The sequence below is a fragment of the Aquarana catesbeiana genome, linkage group LG06, assembly GCF_042186555.1.
Source record: "Aquarana catesbeiana isolate 2022-GZ linkage group LG06, ASM4218655v1, whole genome shotgun sequence".
NCBI lineage: Eukaryota > Metazoa > Chordata > Amphibia > Anura > Ranidae > Aquarana > Aquarana catesbeiana.
This window is the reverse complement of record NC_133329.1, coordinates 250,813,263-250,835,361: the sequence shown is the minus strand read 5'-3', so window position 1 is coordinate 250,835,361 and position 22,099 is coordinate 250,813,263. Positions and strand designations below refer to the sequence as shown.

The following is a 22,099-nucleotide window of genomic DNA, read 5'->3' as shown; positions in this document are numbered from 1 at the left end:
TTTTAAATACACTTTCAGGCAGGCAGGCAGGTGATTCAGTGATCTGCAGTGCATAAAATATATATACAGTCTTCTACTATATCTGACTGGAGGCCGTTCCTGGTGTACTTTTTCTAGTAAACTTCAGGCGGTGTTTTGCTAATAAAATTTTACAGCATGTCTGGAAGGCCACCAAGGAGAGGCAGACGCTCACAGGCCACTAAAGGAGGGCAAGCAGGCTCTGTGTCTACAGCCAACAGTGCTGGTCGTGGACCCAGTGCATCCTCAGCGGGTGGCCGTGGAGCACGCTTGTCCTTTTTTTCGGCAGCTGGCCGTGTTGATCCACAACATGCAAAAGAGTTGGTAGAGTGGATAACTAAGCCGTCCTCATCCTCTGTCACCCAGGCTCAGAGCAGTTTGCCTGCCAATGCAGCTGCCAAAGCGGCCTATTTCATCGGCTCAATGTCATCAGTCACTCCTTCCCTAGCCCCACCATCATGCAGTAGGGAGTCCCCCGAACTGTTCTACCACAGTGTCAGGTACATGCTGCAGGAGAATGCGCAGCGTTTTGAAGGCTCCGATGATGGTACCTAGGTTGAGGAAGGCAGTAGCGTGAGCCCAGAGAGAGGGGGTGCCCAAGAAGGACAAGAAACTGGCAGTCATGTTCCCCAGCTGCAGCATACTGCCAGGTTTGCTTCAGTGACGAGGAGGGAGGGGATGATGAGGTCACTGACTCTACGTGGGTGTCTGATAGAAGAGAGGAGGAGGAGGCACATCTCCAACGAGGCAGGATGCCCTCCAGGGGCCAGCTTAAAGGCAGCCACCCGACTGCATCACACCATAGTGCTCCGTATGTGCAGGGCACTGCTGACTCACCGCATATTTTGAAAAGTTCTTTGGTGTGGGCCTTTTTTGATATGTGTGCAGCAGATCGCACTGTTGCTGTTTGCAACATATGTCTGAAGCGTATCAAGCACGGCCAAAACAGCAGCCGCTTGGGCACCACATGCTTAACCAGACATATGACGACCTCCCATGCAGTCTGTTGGCAACAGTACTTAAAAGACCCACACCAAAGAACAAGGCGGACTTCTCCTTGCTCATCAGCTGGGATCTGCAACCCCACTATACCTTCAGTCCTCTCAGAAACCTGCACCGAGAGGAATGAAGGTGTAGAATTAGGTGTGCCAAGTACTTGCGGGCAATCTGCTATTGCTACACCAACATCCGATTGTAGCAGGGAAATTTCCCTACCCCAGTTGCTAAACCGTCGAAAGAAATTCGGTCCCAGCCATCCACATGCTCAGTGGCTGAATGCTAGCTTGGCTAAATTGCTAGCACTCCAATTGCTGCTTTTTCAGCTGGTAGACTCTGCCCCCTTTCGTGAATTTGTGGAATGTGCAGTACCTCAGTGGCAGGTTCCCAAATGCCATTTCTTTTCACAGAAGGCCATTCCTGCTCTCTACCGGCATGTGGAAGGCAATTTTTTGGCCTCGTTGGACAGGGAGGTCAGTTGTAAGGTGCATATTACCGCTGACTCATGGTCCAGCAGGCATGGACAGGGACGTTACCTTTCTTTCACAGCGTACTGGGTAAGTCTGCTGGCAGCTGGATAGGATGCAGGACAGGGTGCAGTATTGTTGGAGCTTGTTCCGCCACCACGCCTCCAAAATGCTAGTAGTGGTGATTCTGCCACACCTCTCTCCTCCACCCCCTCCTCTTCTTCTTCCTCTATGGCATCTTCCTCTGCAGATTTCTCCTCTGAACCAGTGGTGCTCCGTAGGCATTCAAGGGGCTATGCAAGCACTGAGGCAAAAAGATGCCATGCGGTGCTTGAGTTGGTCTGCTTAGGGGACAGGAGCCACACTGGGGCAGAGATTCTGTCAGCTCGGATGGCTGACCTTCAAAAGGAATGCTGCAGCAGCTGTACACGCAGCAGAGGGCAATCAATGAGTACCTGTGTGAGTATGGCACCAGGACAGGGTCAGGGGAGCGTGGCTTTTTTTCGCCAACGCCAGTGGCTACTGATCAAGAATGCATGCACTGTCCTGTCACCATTTGAAGAGGCCACGAGGATGGTGAGCAGTGACAATGCATGCATCAGTGATACTGTCCCTCTTATCTTCCTGTTGGAGCACACGCTTCATGGAATAATGGACAGGGCACTTGAGGCAGAACAGAGGGAGGAAGAGGAGGACTTCCTTACCTCTCAAGGCCCCCTTTATCCTGACAGTATTCCTGCGTGCCGCCAATCACACAGGAAGAGGAGGAGGATGAGGATTGTGTCAGCATGGAGGTGGAGCCTAGCACTCAGCATCAGCAGCAGTCTTCAAGGGATCGTTTTCAGTCCCCAGAAACCCATGGACTTGTACGTGGCTGCGAGGAGGTAGCTGTGGATCATGTCATCCTTAGTGACCCAGAGGACTCCGGATCGAATGCCTCAGCAAACCTTCACTGCATGGCCTCCCTGATCCTGCAAAGCCTGCGAAAGGACCCTCGGATTCGTGGGATCATTACTGGCTGGCAACCCTTCTTGATCCACGTTACAAGGTTGCGGATTTTATCCAGCCTTCGCAGAGGATGAAACATCTTCGGGAGGCCTTGCAGAAAGGTTTGTGCAATGTGTTTCCAGAGCCTGGGAGGTTACAATTTCCTAGTCCTCCTGGACAACATGTTGCTGAGGCTTCGGTCAGTCACAGAAGGAGCGGTGGAGAAGGTGGCCGTCTGACCGATGCGTTCAGGCAATTCTTTAGTCTGCAGCCCCAAGGTCTGATCGGTTCCAGCAACCATCGCCAGCATCTGATTTACATGGTGCAGTAATACCTAGGGGCAAGATCAGACTTGGAGACCTTTTCAACCGAAAATCCACTGGGTTACTGGGTCTTGAGGATGGATCACTGGCCAGAGCTTGCACAATATACAATTGAGCTACTGGCCTGTCCTGCATCCAGCGTTCTTTATGAACGCACATTCAGTGCTGCTGGAGGCTACCAAGCCCCTGATGCTGATGTAACCCATTAATTTTTCTATGTGAGATCCCTTGAAGACTGCCTATGCTGAGTGACTATCCTGTTATGCTGAGTGACTATCCTATTCCTCCTCAATGTTCATGTTCATAGTTTTTAAGAACATTTTTGTTTCAGGGCACCACCACCAGTGTCTAAGGCCCAATTTTTCTCCCCGTTTAACAGGGGCTTGTAATTACAATTTTTGCTGTAATATTTCGCAGCAGGGCTCGTTCTTGTGCTCAACTAGAGTATCTGTGAGGGGTTGCAGTGTTGTGGCACCACCACCAGTGCCGAAGGCACAATTTTTTTGCTCCTGTTTAACAGGGACGTGTAATTCCAATTTTTGATCTAATATTTCACAGCCGGGCCCGTTCCTGCGCCCAACAAGAGTATCAGTGAAGGGGTTACAGTGTTGTGCCACCACCACTGCCTAAGACCCAATTGTTCTGCCCTTGTTTAACAGGGGCATGTAATTACAATTTCTAATCTAATATTTCACAGCAGGGCCCGTTCCTGCGCCCAACAAGAGTATCTAAGAGGGGTTACAATGTTGTGCCACCACCGCCTAAGGCCCAATTTTTAGGCCCTGTTTAACAGGGGAGTGTAATTACAATTTTTGATCTAATTTTACAGCAGGGCCCATTCCTGCGCCCAACAAGAGTATCTGTGAGGCTTTACAGTGTTGTGGCATCACCACCGCCTAAGGCCCAATATTTCTGCCCCTGTTTAACAGGGGCATGTAATTACAATTCTTGATATAATGTTTTGCAGCAGGCCCGTTACAGCGCCCACCAAGAGTAACTGTGAGGGCTTACAGTGTTCTGGTACCACCAACACCTAAGGCCCAATTTTCCGCAGAGTGTATGGGGCAGGCTGTTATAGTATATACGGGCGGTCCTCTATTTTCAAAGATCGAAATTACAAACGACTCCTACTTACAAACGGAGGGAGACAACAGGAAGTGAGAGGACATCTTCCCCTAGGAAGGGAAATTCTCTCCTGTAAGAGTTAATATGGGAAAAAGGTGTCTACACTGATGCTTTATCACCAATCCTTGTTTCTACAACAACCCAACATTTTCAAAATCCAATTCTCATTGGGACAGAAAGTGAGGTGAAATCTCCCGAACAGGGACACAGACAGCAAAACAAATGTTACAGGGGTGATGATAACCCTTCCCTATGTTATCCAAAAAGCTTTTAAATAGATTTTTTGGCTGGAGCTACACTTAGGAAATGTACCCGTTCCAAATTACAAACAGATTCAACTTAAAAACAGACCTACAGTCCCTATCTTGTTTGTAACCTGGGGACCGCCTGTATACTGCTGCTGTTCAGAGTATTCAGGGCCTGGGGGCCCCACGCCTTTTATTTTTTAATTTGGGTGCGGGGTTCACCTTAATATCCATACCAGACCCAAAGGGCCCATTAATGGGCTGGGGGGGCAACATTACATTACAACCGCAAGCAGTATTAAATTACTTTTTTCCTTTAGAAATGTCATTTTGTGCAGGGACTGTTCTAAACACGGGCAACAGGCGCAACTTTACAGGCATATTATAGACACCCCCCAGGTACAATATTTAAAGGAATATTTCACTTTTATTTTTTTACTTTAAGCATTATTAAAATCACTGCTCCCGAAAAATGTCCGTTTTTAAAACTTTTTTTTGCATTGATACATGTCCCCTGTGGCAGGACCCGGGTCCCCAAACACTCTTTAGGACAATAACTTGCAAATTAGCCTTTAAAATTCGCACTTTTGATTTTTCACGTTCAAGCCCCATAGACTTTAACGGGGTTCGCATGTTTGCACAAATTTTTGGTATGTTCTGCCGCGAACCGAACCTGGGGGCTGTTTGGCTCATCCCTAGTCACGAGTAAAGATGTGCTGAGCTCCACTGGAATATTCCTTTGGTGGGCCAAGCTATACAACCGAATCCATTCAAAGTGTCTCTTTAGGCTGAATTGAATGGTACCCGGGCCTCGTGTCGGAAGAAACGAGGTTCGCCTGTAACTCTTCTCTTTTTAGAGAGCTGGACCCCGGGATCCAGTGCTTGTTTTTTTTCAGCCATATTTTCTGGTGGGGTGCTTTACGGGTCCAGGGGTGTGGATCCCCCAATTAAAAAGGGGCCCCGATCCCTGAAGGTTTTATAAACGGAGCCCATCGTGAGTGGTGAAAATTGGGTCTGTCTGGTTTACCACAGAACCCTGCAGCTGGATTAGGCAAGTGGAGATTCCTAAGGAATTTTCTAATTCTTATGGGTTTTCTCCTTTAAGTAAAATGTTGTCATGCCTAAAGTCGCCACCGGGGGGGGTGTCAGGAGCATGTATCTGATTCCATGCTTGTCAGTCTCGCTCTGTGTCATTACAAGCTACACACTTCCTCCAGCCCAAGCCCCAGGTAAGATGTTGGAAGGGGGGCTTTTCTTTTAGAATCGCCCACCTAGACTGGTTTTTCTTCTCTCCAGGAGGCCGAGGGAGCATGGGTCAGTAGGCGCTATGCTGCACTGCCCCTGCTATAGTACGGCTGTTTTCTCCAGCAGCTCTCCTCCTCTCCTCCACCCCAGCCCCCCCCCCCCCCGCATGCTGATCCAGTCGGACCGGAGCCCTCGCACGGGAAAGCAGTCCTTTTTTAAAAAAAGTGAGAGGGGGCGGGGCTAAACATGGCGCTGATGTGCTTCAACGTTCACAGACGCAGGGCTGTGTAGGCTATAAGTACACCTTTTGCAGGTGCATTCAGCTGATGGAGGGACACAGAGCAGACAGGGGCATGTGAGTGTTGGTGACACAGGCATTCCCAGGACATGTTTGCTTAAGCATCAGCCTGAGCCTTGATAGCAGCGGCAGTTGCTGGACTATTTGCTCAGCAGTGGGTGCATTTTCTGGTAGTACCTCTGCATTTGTTCTTTGCACTATGGGCAGAAGGGGAGGTACCAATACCCCAAAAAACAGGGGCTAAAAGGGATCTCCTTCAGGCTCTGAGAACCCTCCCTCTGCAACGCCATCCCCCCTGACAGGCCTAGAGAGGCTGGTCAGAGCGAGCCATCGGGGTTGTCAGGGGTTGCAACTGCTTCCGGAATTTCAGCCCCTGTATATATTACTGAGGAGGTTTTCTCATCATCCATAATTGGATTGGAGGAAAGATTAGAGGCTTTAATCGCATCTTCACAGAGTGGAAGAAAATGCATTGGTCCCCTTTTACCACCCAGGACCCTCAAACAGAGGAACAGTGGGGGAGGGAAGATGATTCTCCCTCAGGGGACCGTGAAGAGACTGATGACTCCTCTTTCGAGGGATCAAGTGGGGAAGGACCTTCTTCAGCTTCACAGGCTGAGAAATTGCTGGTGCAATCTCTTACTGATATGGTCCGCTCCACATTTAAGCTACCACTTCTTGTTTGGGTTCTCTGAAGCCTCCTCAAGCTTTGCGTGCCTTTCCTGTCCATTCATTTCTGGAAAGGCTTATGTATTCTGAGTGGGATCACCCAGATAAGCACCTTTTCCCCTCCTAAAAAGTTTTCAACACTTTATCCTATGGAGGAAAAAATTACAAAAATGTGGGGTATACCGGAAATTGATGCTGTTATATCCTCTGTAAGTAAAAGTTTGACTTGTCCTGTCGACAATGCTCAAATGCTTAGGGATCCAACCGATAAAAAGTTGGAATTCCTGTTAAAAAACATTCAGTAGCTCAACCTGCAGTGGCGGCAATTGGGGTGTGTCAATCCTTGAGAGACCACTTAAAACGGGTGCTCAAGGTTTTCCCTAAACAGCAGGCCCAGGATTTAGCCGAGCTGCCAGCGGCTTTGTGTTTTGCAATTGACGCAATCAGAGATTCTATTCTTCAGACCTCTCGCCTTACGCTTGGGTTGGTGCATATGCTTAGAATCTTATGGTTGAAAAATTGGTCAGCCGAAACGCCATGCAAAAAGCTCCTGGCTGGGTTTCCTTTCTGCGGTGAAAGTCTGTTTGGGGATGATTTGGACATATATCCAAAAGATATCAAGTGGGAAAAGTACCCTTTTGCCAGTTAAGAAAAGGAGTAAACGTCCTTCATTTAAACAGGCTCTTTCTCCAGTGCCAGGGGCATCAGCCTCCAGGCAGTCTCGATGGCCTCCACCATCAGGTTTAAAAGGTAAACCTCAGGGACAAAAGAAGTCCTGGGGGAGGAAACCCACAAGACAGAACGCTAAAGCCTCTTTATGAAGGGACGCCCCCTCTCGCTCAAGTGGGGGGAAGACTGCAACAGTTTTCAAAGGTCTGGCAGGAGGATTTTCAAGACAGAAGGGCGGTTTCCACAATAGCTCTAGGTTACAAACTAGAGTTTCGAGAATTCCCATCTCCTTGTTTCCTCAGGTCAAATGCTCCCAAAGATCCAGAGATAACGAATTCTCTCGTTCAAGCGTTAGACTGACTTTTGTCGCAAAAAGTGATCATGGTGGTCCCCATGGAAGAGCAGGGGTTGGGGTTTTATCCAGAACCAAATGGAGATGTCAGACCCATTCTAGATCTCGAAGATCTAAATCGGTTCCTGAAAATTTGCTCTTTTCGTATGGGATCAATTCGGTCAGTAGTCTCCATCCAACAAGGAGGAGAACTTCTGGCATCAATCGACATCAAGGATGCATACCTGCATCCTTTTTACCCCAGGCAAAGATCAGCGCCATAAAGGAGCTGGTTCAGGTGGTCAGGGCGAAGAAGGATCCTTTTGTTCGCCTTTGCATGAGATTGTTGAGAAAGATGGTGGCTTTGCTCAGTTTCATTCGAAACTGCAGCAAAACAGTATCCTGTCTGCCTGGAACAAGAAGGTCCAGTCGCTAGATTTTCCGATGCGTTTGTCACCAAAAGTGCACCAGAGCCTCAGTTGGTGGTTGATACCTAAGAATCTGCGGAAGGGGAATCCTTACCAGTTACCTGGAAGGTGGTAACAACAGATTCCAGCCTTTCGGGTTGGGGAGCAGTTCTGGAAGAGACAACTGTCCAAGGGAAATGGTCCAGAACCAAAAGGACCTTGCCCATCAACATTCTAGAGATTCTGGCAGTGTACCTAGCCCTAAAGGCCTGGACATTCAGGTTGCAGAATTGTCCTGTCAGGATCCAATCTGACAATGCCACAGCAGTGGCTTATATCAATCACCAAGGGGGCACCAGAAGTCGTGCAGCCCAGGGAGAGGTAAACCATATCCTAGCCTGGGCAGAAAAGCATATGCCGTGCATATCGGCAATCTTCAATCCAGGGGTAGAGAATTGGCAGGCGGACTTCTTAAGTCGCCAGCGGTTGTTTCCAGGGGAATGGTCTCTTCACCCTGACATCTTCTGGGCTATATGCCAAAGATGGGGATCCCATACGTAGATCTGTTTGCGTCCAGGTTCAACAACAAAGTTGACAACTTTGTGTCAAGAACAAGGGGTCCACTCGCATACGGAACAGATGTGTTGGTGACTCTGTGGGATCAGTTCTCACTGATTTATGCATTCCCTCCTATTCTACTGCTACCCGGACTTCTTCACAGGATCGAGCAGATAAGGAAGTCAGTAGTTCTTGTGGCCCCAACATGGCCCAGAAGATCTTGGTATGCAGAGATCGTAAAAATGGTGGTAGGGGCCCCAGGGCTCCTACCGCCAGGTCCAGACCTGCTATCTCAGGGACCAGTGTTCCATCCTACCTTACAAACGCTAAATTTAACGGTTTGGATATTGAAACCCACATTCTGAAGAATCGTGGGCTTTCAGGCTCAGTGATATCTACCTTGATTAATGCAAGGAAGCCAGCTTTCCGAGTCATTTATTATAGAGTCTGGAAGGCATATGTTTCCTTGTGTGAATCCAGGGGTTGGCATCCCAGAAAGTATGTCATAGGTAGAATCCTTGCCTTTCTGCAAATGGGGTTAGAGATAAAGCTGGCCTTGAGTACCATCAAAGGCCAGGTCTCTGCCTTATCGATTTTGTTTCAACAACCACTTGGTTCGCGTTCTTTGGTCCGAAGCTTAATCCACAGGTTAGAGCACCCCTGAACCCTTGGGACTTGAATTTAGTTATGTTGGCATTACAGAAACAGCCTTTTGAGCCAATACGACATATTCCCTTGGTACTGTTGACAAGGAAGCTAGTTTTTCTGGCAGCCATATCTTCTGCAAGAAGGGTATCAGAATTGGCTGCTCTTTCTTGTAAAGAGCCATATTTATTCATTCACAAGGATAGAGTAGTATTGCGTCCTCATCCTAGTTTTTTTGCCAAAGGTGGTTTCAGGTTTTCATCTAAACCAGGATATTGTTCTACCTTCATTTTTTCCAGAACCCTGTTCTACTGAAGAAAAGTCACTACATGCTCTGCATGTAGTGAGAGCAGTCAAAATCTATTTGGAGGCGACTGCTCAGATTCAGAAAACTGATGCTTTGTTTGTGTTGCCTGAAGGTCCTAGGAAAGGACAGGCAGCATCGGAATCTACTATTGCCAAGTGGATTCGGCAAGTAATTATTCAAGCTTATGGTTTGAAGAGGAAAGTTCCACCTTTTCAAATCACAGCGCACTTCACCAGGGCTGTTAGTGCTTCGTGTGCGGTGCATCATCAAGCCTCCATGGCTCAAATCTGTAAGGCCGCAACTTGGTCTTCAGTCCATCCATTCACCAGATTCTATCAGGTGGATGTAAGAAAACATGAGGACATCGCCTTTGGGCTCAGTGTGCTGCAGGCAGCAGTATAGGTCCTCAGGTCTGATTGCACCCTACTTTTGTTTGTATCTCCCTCCCCTCAGATAGCATTGCTCTGGGACATCCCATATAGTACCTACTGTGGCTCTGCGTCCCGTGATGTACAATAAAGAAAATAGGATTTTTATAACAGCTTACCTGTAAAATCCTTTTCTTGCAGTACATCACGGGACACAGAGGTCCCTCCCCTCTTTCTGATTACATGTGTCTTGCTTTGCTACAAAACTGAGGTACTCCCAGTAAGGGGAGGGGTTATATAAGGAGCTAAACTTCCTGTCTAGGGTGTGCCAGTGTCCATCACCTAAAGGTGCCTACTGTATATAACCCATATAGTAATTACTGTGGCTCTGTGTCCCGTGATGTACTCCAAGAAAAGGATTTTACAGGTAAGCTGTTATAAAAATCCTATTTTATGGATACTGAAAAAAACTCAAAATGTGTGCCAGCCTTGTACCCGTTTGAGGAGAGAATTGTTAAAAAGGGGGCTGCCCCTTCTGTGCTGCTGGAAGTTTCCAGTCTTAACACAGTATCTACCATCCCAGTAGAGGATGCACCTATCTTTAACCAGTTACCAGCCGGCCCATAGCCAAACGACAGCTGCAGGGCGGTTGGATAACTCTGGGAGGGCGTACAGTGACGTCCTCTCAGAATCCTGCTCTCGCGCGCCCCCCTGGGGCGCGCACCCGAGAACATGCGTGGACCCGGCGCATCACGGATCACGGTAAACTGACGCTGATCGCGGCCGTTTGCCATGTGATCGCTCCCTCAAATGACGGAGCGATCACATGTAAACAAACCGGCGTCATGAACGTCAGGAACGCCGGTTCCTCCCTCCCCTCTCTGTACCAATTGATACAGAGGGGGAGGGATCGGATGGCAGCAGCGCTATGGACTGGATGTGTAGTGCCCACAGCGCTGCTCTGTGACAATTCCTGTCACATCCATGGATCCATCCCTCCATGCCCAGCAATACCCTGCAATGCTCTGCAATACCCTGCAATACCCCGCAATACCCTGCAATACTCTGCACTACCCTGCAATACCCCGCAATATTCTGCAATACCCCGCAATACTCTGCAATGCTCTGCAATACCGTGCAATACTCTGCAATACCGTGTAATACTCTGAAATACTCTGCAATACCCTGAAATACTCTGCAATACTCTGCAATACCCCGCAATACTCTGCCATACCCAGCCATACTCTGCCATACCCAGCCATACTCTGCTATACTCGGTGATAACCCAGCCATACTCTGCCATATCCAGCAATACCCAGCCATAATCTGCTATACCCAGCAATACCCAGCCATACTCTGCAATACTGGGTGATACCCAGCCATACTCAGCCATACCCAGCTATGCTCGGCGATGCTCGGCCATACTCGGCTGTACTCTGCCTCTGTATGTGGCCAGGCTGTGGAAGTCTCAAACATGTGGTATCGACGTACTCAGGAGGAGAAGGAGAATCTATTTTGGGGTGTCATTGGTTTGTACGTGCTATGTGTTAGAAATATTGTATAAATGGACAACTTTGTGTTAAAAAAAATGCGTTTTAACCACTTCCCGCCCGCCGGCCGTCATACGACGTCCTTGAGTTTGTGCGGGGAGCTACAGGCATCATTCAGATATCAGCTTTTTCAGCCGGCGATTCCCTACACCATAAGAATGATCATAGCGGCTGTTCCACTGCTTGATCGTTCTTATGGGAGGCGAGAGGGGACGTCCCCCTCCTGCCGCCCTCAGGTGCTTCTACCGACTCACCACTACGATCGAAGCCAGGATCTTTTTTTTATTTTTTTTATTTCAGGCTTCCCAGCCTAGAGGTGAGATGTGGGGTCATATTGACCCCATATCTCACTATAAAGAGGACCTGTCATGCCATTTTCCTATTACAAAGGATGTTTACATTCCTTGTAATAGGAATAAAAGTGATAAAAAAATGTATTTTTGGAAAAAAGCATCAAACTAACATAAATAAAGTAAAATTAACAATTAAAAAAAAAAAAATTTCCCCGTGTGCTCGCATGCAGAAGCGAACGCATACGTAAGTCCCACCCACATATGAAAATGGTGTTCAAACCACACATGTGAGGTATCGCTGTGATCGGTAGAGTGAGAGCAATCATTTTGGCCCTAGACCTCCTCTGTAACTCAAAACATGTAACCAGTAAAACATTTTAAAGCGTCGCCTATGGGGATTTTTAAGTAGCGAAGTTTGGCGCCATTCCACGAGCGTGTGCAATTTTGAAGGGTGACATGTTAGGTATCTATTTACTCGGCATAACTTCATCTTTCACATTATGCCAAAACATTGGCTAACTTTACTTTTATTTTTTTTTTAAAGCAAAAAACAGTTTTTTTTCAAAAAAAGTGTTCGAAAAATTGCTGCGCAAATACCGTGTGAGATAAAAAGTTGCAACGACCGCCATTGTATTCTCTAGGGTCTTTGCTAAAAAAACATATATAATGTTTTGGGATTCTATGTAATTTTCTAGCAAATAAATGATGATTTTTACATGTAGGAGAGAAATGTCAGAATTGGCCTGGGTGCTCCAGAACGCTTGAAGGTGCTCCGTGCATGCTGGGCCTCTGTATGTGGCCACGCTGTGTAAAAGTCTCACACATGTGGTATCGCCATACTCGGGAGTAATAGCAGAATGTGTTTTGGGGTGTAATTTGTGGTATGCATATGCTGTGTGTAAGAAATAACCTGCTAATATGACAATTTTGTGAAAAAAAAAAAAAATAATAAAAAAAAATCTTGATTTTGCAAAGAATTGTGGGAAAAAATGACAACTTCAAAAAACTCATCATGCATCTTTCTAAATACCTTGGAATGTCTTCTTTCCAAAAAGGGGTCATTTGGGGGGTATTTGTACTTTTCTGGCATGTTAGGGTCTCAAGAAATGAGATAGGCCGTCAGTACTTCAGGTGTGATCAATTTTCAGATATTGGCACCATAGCTTTTGGACTCCATAACTTTCACAAAGACCAAATAATATACACCGATTTGGGTTATTTTTACCAACGATATGTAGCAGTATAAATTTTGCCCAAAATATATGAAGGAAAATTACTAATATGCTAAATTTTATAACCAGAAACAAAGAAAAATGCATCTTTTTACAGAATTTTCTGTCTTTTTTCTTTTATAGCGCAAAAAATAAAGAATCCAGCGGTGATTAAATACCACCAAAAGAAAGCTCTATTTGTGTGAAAAAAAGAACAAAAATTTCATATAGGTACAGTGTTGCATGACTGAGTAATTGTCATTCAAAATGTGAGAGCACTGAAAGCTGAAAATTGGTCTGGTTATTTAGGGGGTTTAAGTGCCCAGTGGTCAAGTGGTTAACCGGTTCAATACAGGGCATTTTTACCCCCTTCCTTCCCAGGCCAATTTTTAGTTTTCAGTGCTGTCGCACTTTGAACGACAATTGCGCGGTCGTGCGACATTGACGTCCTTTTTTTCCCCACAAATAGAGCTTTCTTTTGGTGGTATTTGATCACCTCTGCGGTTTTTATTTTTTGCGCTATAAACAAAAGAAGAGCGCCAATTTTGAAAAAAATACAATATTTTTTACTTTTTGCTATAATAAATATCCCAATTTAAAAAAAAAAAAAACACATTTTTTTCCTCAGTTTCGGCCGATACGTATTCTTCTACATATTTTTGGTAAAAAAAATCACAATAAGCGTATATTGATTGGTTTGCGCAAAAGTTATAGCGTCTACAAAATACAGGATAGATTTATGGCATTTTTAAAAAAAAAAAAAATTTTTTTACTAGTAATAGCGGCGATCACGATTTTTTTTTCGTGACTGCGACATTATGGCGGACACATCGGACACTTTTGACACATTTTTGGGACCAATCACATTTATACAGCGATCAATGCTATAAAATTGCATTGATTACTGTGTAAATGTGACAGGCAGTGAAGGGGTTAACCACTAGGGGGAGACAAAGGGGTTCATATGTTTCCTAGGGAATGATTCTAACTGTAGGGGGCAGGGACGTACAAGGGGAGGAGACCGATCAGTGTTCCGCTGTACTGGGAACACAGATCGCTCTCCTCTCACCTGACAGGACGTGGATCTGTGTGTTTACACACACAGATCCATGGTCCGGCCCGGTTAACGGGCAATCGCGGGTGCCCGGCGGACATCGCGGCCGCTGGGCACACACACCGGGTCCCGAGCAACGTGGGGGCGCGCGCCCCCTAGGCGGCCGGGAAGTCCAGGCCTTCATATGACGTCCACCCAGGATGGGAGATCCCATCTGTGGACGTCATATTACAATAGCCGGGTAGGGAAGTGGTTAAGGACCCCATTAACAAGCGACTGGAGGCCCTTTCAAGGATATTTTCATGCACTGTATCTTTTTTTGGTCATCACCTTAATCTGTCAAACTCTAGCTGGCTGTTCTAAGGCCGTTAGAAGGAGCCTTATTACTATAGCCATTGATCCCAAAGTTAGAAAGCTTTTTTTTTTTTTTTTGCGAGAATGCAGCTAACAGTGAAAATGGCCACAACATTTGGCCAGTAGAACAATACAAAATTGACAGCATGCAGTTTGTCAGTATTGTTTGAGAACCAGGTATCAGTGTTGCGCCAAAGGATGGACATTAAGGAACAAGAAGAGGGACGGCGATCGCTCTAACAACTTGCAGGCAATGAGAGAGGGGAGGTCTTAGCTGCTACAGCGAAAAATATATTTTAATTAGAGGGTAGGGTATCAATTAGAGGGTCATTGGTTATCAGTCTGGTTTGAAATCATTGAGTATGTTGAAAACATTGTACTATCGATTGAGTATCTGTAGGCAAGGTTTGAATAAAAGATATCAAAGAACCTTTGGACCCGTGACTCCTTATGTAGAGAGGCCTCTATCCATTCCACGTGGAAAACATAAGAGAGTTTGTCCATGAATAAAGAGATGGGGGGGGTTCTGAGCTTTATATAGAGCTTTTAGAACTTCTGCACGATACTTTGAGCTACAGTGCGGATGGGTTTTTAGAGGTCTCCCGCCTTATCTCCTGTGTAAGTCTCCTGTCAATGAACACAAACACTTTGGCTAACGTGTTGGTTAGTGGTGTTCACATAAAAAAGTGGTTACCCTGTGTGCCATTTGAGGAATGTCTCTAGAGTGCCTTGATGGCTCTTCCAGGAGTGAGGTGGATGCCACCAGTGGCAAGAGTACATGTCTGGGAAGACCCGTTCCTCAAGGGAGGCCAAGATGCGTCCTTTTTGATACTCCCAAATCTCAACTTACAAAGCCAAATTCAAGTCTACCATCCAGCCCACTCACACATTCTGGACTTCTAAGTTCCCTGAACCCTTAGATCATCTTCATCATGGGGGGCGGGGCCCCCACTGTTGAAAGTGGGGGCATTTGTTAGCCTTTGGACAGACCACCTCAAATTCTTTAGTGCTGGAGGAGTTTTACTCCCAGATCTCTCCTTGGTTCATTTCTTCCAACCTGCCAGTGATACCACACAGATTAGCAGATCCTCCTGGTGGGTTTTCTGGAGAAGGGTGTCATTGCCCCAGTCCCTGTTCCAGGGATTCTACTCCAAACTGTTCCCCAAACCACAATGTTGCATGCGCCCCATCTTGTATCTCATGACCCTAAAGGTGTTCATTCAGGACCAGAAATTTCATGTGTAATCCACCTGGTCTGTCCTCTGTGGACATCAAGTATGCATATCTGCATGCCTTCATATAGTAATTCCCTCACTCTGCTGTGTGCCCTCTGCACTTTCAATTTGTGGTTATGCCATTCGGCCTGTCCTCTGCACTGCAGTTATTTGCTAAGGTGCTGGCCCCTTTGTTGGCCTAACTGTGCTCTCAGGACATCCACATTGTAAGATATCTAAATGACTTCCTGCTGAGGGAATAGTGAGCACTAGTTCTGGTGGACAACATAGCCCCGACCGTTTAGACTCTACAGAGGTTTGGCTGGGTCCTGATTTTTCAGAAGTCTGTGTTGGAATTGGAATATCTGTGTCTTATTCTGGACACCGCCAAAGCCAGGATTTTTCCTCCTCTGGAGAAATTTCAAACTCTGGTCTCAGGCTCAGACTTTTCAAACATCCACGCCAAACCTCTATAGCACGACATCCTGTTATTGTGGCCAATTTGTTGTCCCTGGCACTTGGTGGCTCAGGAGTGCAGCTCTGGAATCAAGGGAGTAATTCATTCTAATCTTCTGGAAGATCCCAGCCTGTCAGGCTAAGAAGGAGGAGTCCCACACTGCTGCAGTTTCCAGGTAGGGTGTCCACTTATCCAGTGGTCTGATAGGGTTTTTTTTTTTCTTTTTTTTACTATAGCAATTATAGGTTGGTGTGGTGAGCGATGATTTTATCCTGGAGTGGGCCTTTATTGGCATGGCTCTTCAAGCTTGAGTTCTGAGGGACAGCTGCATCTCTACATTGTTGATTCCCAAAATGCTGAAATCTACGAAGTGTACTTCTTCTTGCAAGGTCTATCAACGCACATGAACAGCATGATTTGGCTGGTGCAAGAGAGAAGAATCTCTCTCTGGGACAAATCTTGGCCATCCTGCAGAAAAGTCTGGACCAGCATCGGACCCCTAGCACCAAGGGTCAGGCCTCCATGCTTGTGATCCTCTTCCAGAAACTTCTGGCTTCCTATTTTTTGTAAAGGGTGTCTGCCGTGTGGCCACCTGACTCCTTGGGATCTGACTTTAGTTCTCTTGGCTCTTCAGAAAAAGCCCTTTGAACTGATGAGGGATATTCCCCTCTTCACTATCACAATGTTGTGTTTCTTTTTGCCATCACCTCTGCGATGTGAGTGTCTGAACCAGTCACCTTATCCTGTAAAGAACCCTTTCTGGTGTTGCACAAGGACAAGGTGGAGCTGACGCCCAGAACGTCCTTCCTATGTGAGTTAGTTTTGACCTTTCACCTCAACTTGGACATCACTCTTCTGTCCCTCTATCTGGAGTTCATAAGTAGTTTTCCCTTCATTGCCTAGATATAATTTGTATGGTGTAAGTGTATACTGCAGCCACTGCGTCCATTAAAAAGACTTACTCTCTTTTTGTCATTCCTGATCGTCCCTGTAAAGGAAAATCTCCTTCATCTTCCACCATTTATTGGTGGCTCAGACAATCTGTTGTTCAAGCCTAGTGTCTTAAAGATTGGGTTCCACTCTTAACCTAGTCAATGTACACTCCACTAGGTCTGAAAGTGCCTCAGGTTGTTTGGTATCAGGCTACTGTTTCTTATATTTGAAAGGCTGCCTGGTCTGTTTTAACGGTCTCCGAGTTTTATCAGGTAGATGTTCAGACCTTTTCTGCTGCTCAGATGTAAGGTCCTTTAGGCAACTCTTTTAGCTGCAGGCAGTACCCAGTTCCTTTGTGGGCCTGCTGGCATTTCTGTTTGCTGTTGCCCATCCCTCAGTTGAGCTGCTTAGGACATCCTGACCATCTCTGAATTCCTGTGTCCTCCCTTGACAAGAAAGGAAAAAAAGGTACTCGCCTTAAAATCCTTTTCTTGGAGTCCATTGAATGACACAGATCCCACCCCTCTATGTTTATGGTGTTATTTCTTTTCCACAAAATTTAGGCATGCTGGGAGTGGCTGTTTTTTTTTTTTTTGTCCAGTCCTCCTGTAGGCAGCAGTATAACCCAACAGTCTCTAAATTGCTGTGTTTCTTGATTGACCCTAAGGAAAGAATTTTATAACGCATACAATTCTGTTTTCTTTTAATTGCAGAGCTCCTCTTGGAAAAGACATATCAAAACAAGTACGAAAAGCTGCAATTAAACTTCCTCCTCTTAAAATTAAGAAAAATTAATTGAAGCAAGGAGAAAACACTATCTGAAAATATATATCGCATGAAGATGGACCTCAGTTATGGCTCTGGTATATGCAGCTGATTCAATGATAGTAGTGTACGTGAACAGCTGTGTACATAAAGAAAACCATTTTCCTCCATCTGCCCATTACCTACCCTGGACTTTATAACATCATCAATTTTGTATTCTGTAACATTTATACAAATTATTACAAATCTCCCTATTTTTTAGGCAGTATTAAAGTTTTAAAACTGTGTGGATGTTTTGCATGTTTCTTCTGGTTTTCAGTACTGTGTATTCATTTATTAGCTAAATTATTTACAAGAGCTTGTGTTGGTGGGGTTTGGGCTTGTTTCAGTGGCATCAGTTTCATCATTCAGTATCCACTAACAAGTGCATCTGACCTACAGCTTATCTATTTATAGACTTGTATGGGAATGCAAAACCTGTGTGAAGCTAACAAAAGTTTGTCAACACAGGCCCTAATAAGTATTGTTAGGGGAGAAACACATTTTCACTGGATTTCAAGTACAGAAGGGGTGTGTGTTTTTAATTGGAATGCACCACATATTACAAATCTACTAGGCGGATGACACTTAAGTAGTGTCCAACATCTAGCAAACACATCAGATGGAGCAGTCAGAATCCTGCCTAAATGACAGTTTCCAGGTAGTTAAACATTATCTAGAGATCATATTGTTCTCAGTGGAAGTCTACTGTCAAATATTCAACTTTAAAGTGATTGTAAAGTCTCGTTTTTTTTTTCCTCTAAAAATAACAAACATGTCATACTTCCCTGCTCTGTGCAGTGGTTTTGCACAGGGCAACTCAGATCCTCCTATTCTTGGGTCCCTCTTAGGCTCTCCTGGTCCCTCCCTCCTGTTGAGTGCCCCCACAGCAAGCAGCTTGCTATGGGGGCACACGAGCCGAGTCACAGCTTCCTATGTCCATTCAGACAAGGAGCCCTGGTTCGGTCCCGCCCCCCTCTCCTGATTGGCTGACTGACGTTGACAGCAGTGGGAGCCAATGGAACCGCTGCAGTATCTCAGCCAAACAGAAGGAGGGTCCCAGGCGGCCAAGGAACTTGTGGACATCGCTGGAGAGAGATAGGGCTCAGGTAAGTATTGGGGGGTGCTAGAGGGCGGCTGCTGCACACAAAAGGTTTTTTATCTTAACCACTTGCCGACAAGCTCACGCAGATATACTGTGGCAGGTTGGCAGCAGTGCGCAAATCGCAGTAGCGTGCCTGCGGGTCAGGCAGGCTCGACATCCACCAGTGACCCGCGATCCTTGTACAGAGAGGCAGAACGGGGATCTGCTTGTGTAAACATGCAGATCCCTGTTCTGACAGGGGACATGTCAGAGATCTTCTGTTCCCAGTGATCAGGAACAGTGATCTCTGTCATGTCCCAGTGAGCCCATCCCCCCTACAGTTAGAACACACCTAGGGACACACTTAACCCCTTGATTGCCCCCCAGTGTTAACCCCTTCCCTGCCAGTGTCATTTTACTGGCATTGATCAGTGCATTTTTATAGCACTGATCAATGTAATAATGTCACTGGTCCCCAAAAAGTGTCATTTGGGGTCAGATTTGTCTGCTGCAATGTCGCAGTCCTGCTAAAAATTGCAGATTGCCACCATTACCAGTAAAAACAATAAAAAAATAAATAAAAGTCCCTAAATCCATCCCATAGTTCATAACTTTTGCGCAAAGCAATCAATATACGCCTAGTGTGATTTATTTTTTTTTTACCAAAAATGTGTAGAAGAATATATATTGGCCTAAACTGATGAATACATTTTTTTTTTTATATATATTTTTTTGGATATGTATTATAGCAAAAAGGAAAAAATTAATTTTTTTCAAAATTGTTGCTCTTTATAGTGCAAAAAATAAAAACTGCAGAGGTGATCAAATACCACCCAAAGAAAGCTCTATTTGTGGGAAAAAAAAGGACGTCTAATTGTCTAATTTGTTTAGGTACAGCGTGGTACAAACGCACAATTGTCAGTTAAAGCGATGTAGTGCCGTATCGCAAAAAAATGGCCCAGTCATTAAGGGGCAAATCCTTCCGGGGCTGAAGTGGTTAATGCATAGAATGCTTTAAGATAAAAAAAAGTCTGACTTTACAATTACTTTAAGCGTTAATTTTACCTTCTTTCTGTTGAGGGACACCGCATGATATTGATCCTCAAACATGCATGCATGCATGCAAGACAAGGTTATCTTGAAACCAATTACCTCCTTTTTTATAAAGTGGTTTTTACCTTAATGAGAATATTATGTTACCTTCCCAGTGTCCAGCACCAGTTCACCCCAAGAAGATCCCCCTCCATTTTCTGGATTTGGTGAGAGCCATCGGAATGTTTTGACCACTGCTTCTTTTAGGCAGACATATCACCTGTTTGTGCACCCAAAAATAGATTTTCCAGCCACCTTATCCACTTTTTATAAGGGGACCCGTTGGGTTTTTGGGCTAGCCTATGCTAGCACAAAGAAGCCAGCCCAACATCTGGCTTCTCTTGAATGGGCATACTGAAAAACCAGCAGCTGATCGACATTTGTTCAGCGCTGACAGCCAATAGCTGTGAGCACTGACTGGTGTGTTCTGGCCTGGGGGGGGTGTGGTCCCCTGTCAGAACACAATAACACAATAGCACAGCGGGGAGATCGTTGTATTAACATCGCATAGTTAGTACAGTGAGCTCCTTAGTTTTTTGTTCAGTCCATCAATGGACAAGAGATGAATTAGGATTTTTATACTCACCCTAAAATCCTTTTCTCTGAGTCAATTGAAGGACCCTCCCCACATACAGTGAATCTGGAAAGTATTCACAGCGCTTCACTTTTTCCACATTTTGTTATGTTACAGCCTTATTCCAAAATGGATTATATTCATTATGTTCCTCAAAATTCTACAAACAATACCCCATAATGACAACATGAAAGAAGTTTGTTTGCAATCTTTGCAAATTTATTAAAAATAAAAAAGGAAAAAAATCATGTAATAAGTATTCACAGCCTTTGCTGTGACACTCAAAATTGACCTGAGGTGCAATCCTGTTTCCACTGATTATCCTTGAGATGTTTCTACAACTTGATTGGAGTCCACCTGTGGTAACTTCAGTTGATTGGACATAATTTGTAAAGGCACACACCTGTCTCTATAAATTAACAGTGGCCTCCATCATATGTAAAAGAAAGAAGCTTGGAACCACCAGAACTCCTTCCTAGAGCCGGCCGCCCAGCCAAACTGAGAAATCAGGGGAGAAGGTCCTTAGTCAGGGAGGTGACCAAGAACCCGATGGTCACGCTGACAGAGATCCAACGTTTCTCTACGGAGAGAGGAGAACCTTCCAGAAAAACAACCATCTCTGCAGCACTCCACCAATCAGTCCTGTACGGTAGAGTGGCCAGACGAAAGCCATTCCTCAGTAAAAAGCACATGACAGCCCACCTGGAGTTTGCCAAAAGGCACCTTAAGGACTCTCAAACCATGAGAAACAAAATTCTCTGTTCTGATGAAACAAAGATTGAACTCTTTGGCCTGAGTGTAAAGTGTCATGTCTGGAGAAAACCAGGCACCGCTCATCACCTGGCCAATACCATCCCTACAGTGAAGCATGGTGGTGGCAGCATCATGCTGTGGGGATGTTTTTCAGTGGCAGGAACTGGGAGACTAGTCAGGATCGAGGGAAAGATGAATGCAGCAATGTACAGAGACATCCTTGATAAAAACCTGCTCCAGAGCGTTCTGGACCTCGGCAAAGATTAATCTTCCAACAGGACAACGACCCGAAGCACACAGCCAAGATAACAAAGGAGTGGCTACGGGACAACTCTGTGAATGTCCTTGCGTGGCCCAGCCAGAGACCAGATTTGAACCCAATTGAGAATCTATGAAGAGATGTGAAAATGGCTGTGCACCGATGCTCTTCATCCAACCTGATGGAGCTTGAGAGGTCCTGCAAAGAAGAATGGGAGAAACTGCCCAAAAATAGGTGTGCCAAGCTTGTAGCATCATACTCAAAAAGACTTGAGGCTGTAATTGGTGTCAAAGGTTCTTCAACAAAGTACTGATCAAAGGCTACTTATGTACATGTGATTTATTTTTTTCGTTTGTTATTTTTAACAAATTTGCAAAGATGTCAAACTTTTTTCACATTGTCATTATGGGGTATTGTTTGTATAATTCCGAGGGAAAATAATGAATGTAATCCATTTTGGAATAAGGCTGTAACATAACAAAATGTGGAAAAAGTGAAGCGCTGTGAATACTTTCCGGATGCACTATATGCTATTGTTCTTTTATTGGGCAACTTGCTACAATTTAGGGCCTTGCTACATGATACTTTGCCTGTATCCAGAATCTGTAGCAGACAGCAGGAGGATTAGGGCCATGTCCAAGTCATAGAGTTGTCTGTCCTTGGTTTGTCCTTCTGGAGATATCACATGCCCGCTGAAAAGACTACATGCTATTTAATTACTGAGGCCCGGATAGGATATATATTTTGCTGGCTGGCTTAATGTTATCCTTCCTTGTCTAATGCTTTTGAGCGGATCCATTTTATGTATC

At 45.5% G+C, this 22,099-nt stretch overlaps 1 protein-coding gene across 5 annotated transcripts in view; it reads left to right on the top strand.

Moving 5' to 3' along the window:
* The window catches only part of OSGEPL1 (O-sialoglycoprotein endopeptidase like 1), an 87,870-nt gene extending 70,092 nt beyond the window's left edge, over nucleotides 1-17,778 (top strand). For all 5 annotated transcript variants that reach the window (XM_073633182.1, XM_073633181.1, XM_073633185.1 and 2 more), the window contains one exon: nucleotides 17,438-17,778. In XM_073633182.1, the coding sequence (XP_073489283.1) occupies nucleotides 17,438-17,519 (82 nt within the window). In that variant the 3' untranslated portion in view covers nucleotides 17,520-17,778. The remainder of the gene's footprint in view (nucleotides 1-17,437) is intronic.
* Nucleotides 17,779-22,099: the final 4,321 nt, after the last annotated feature.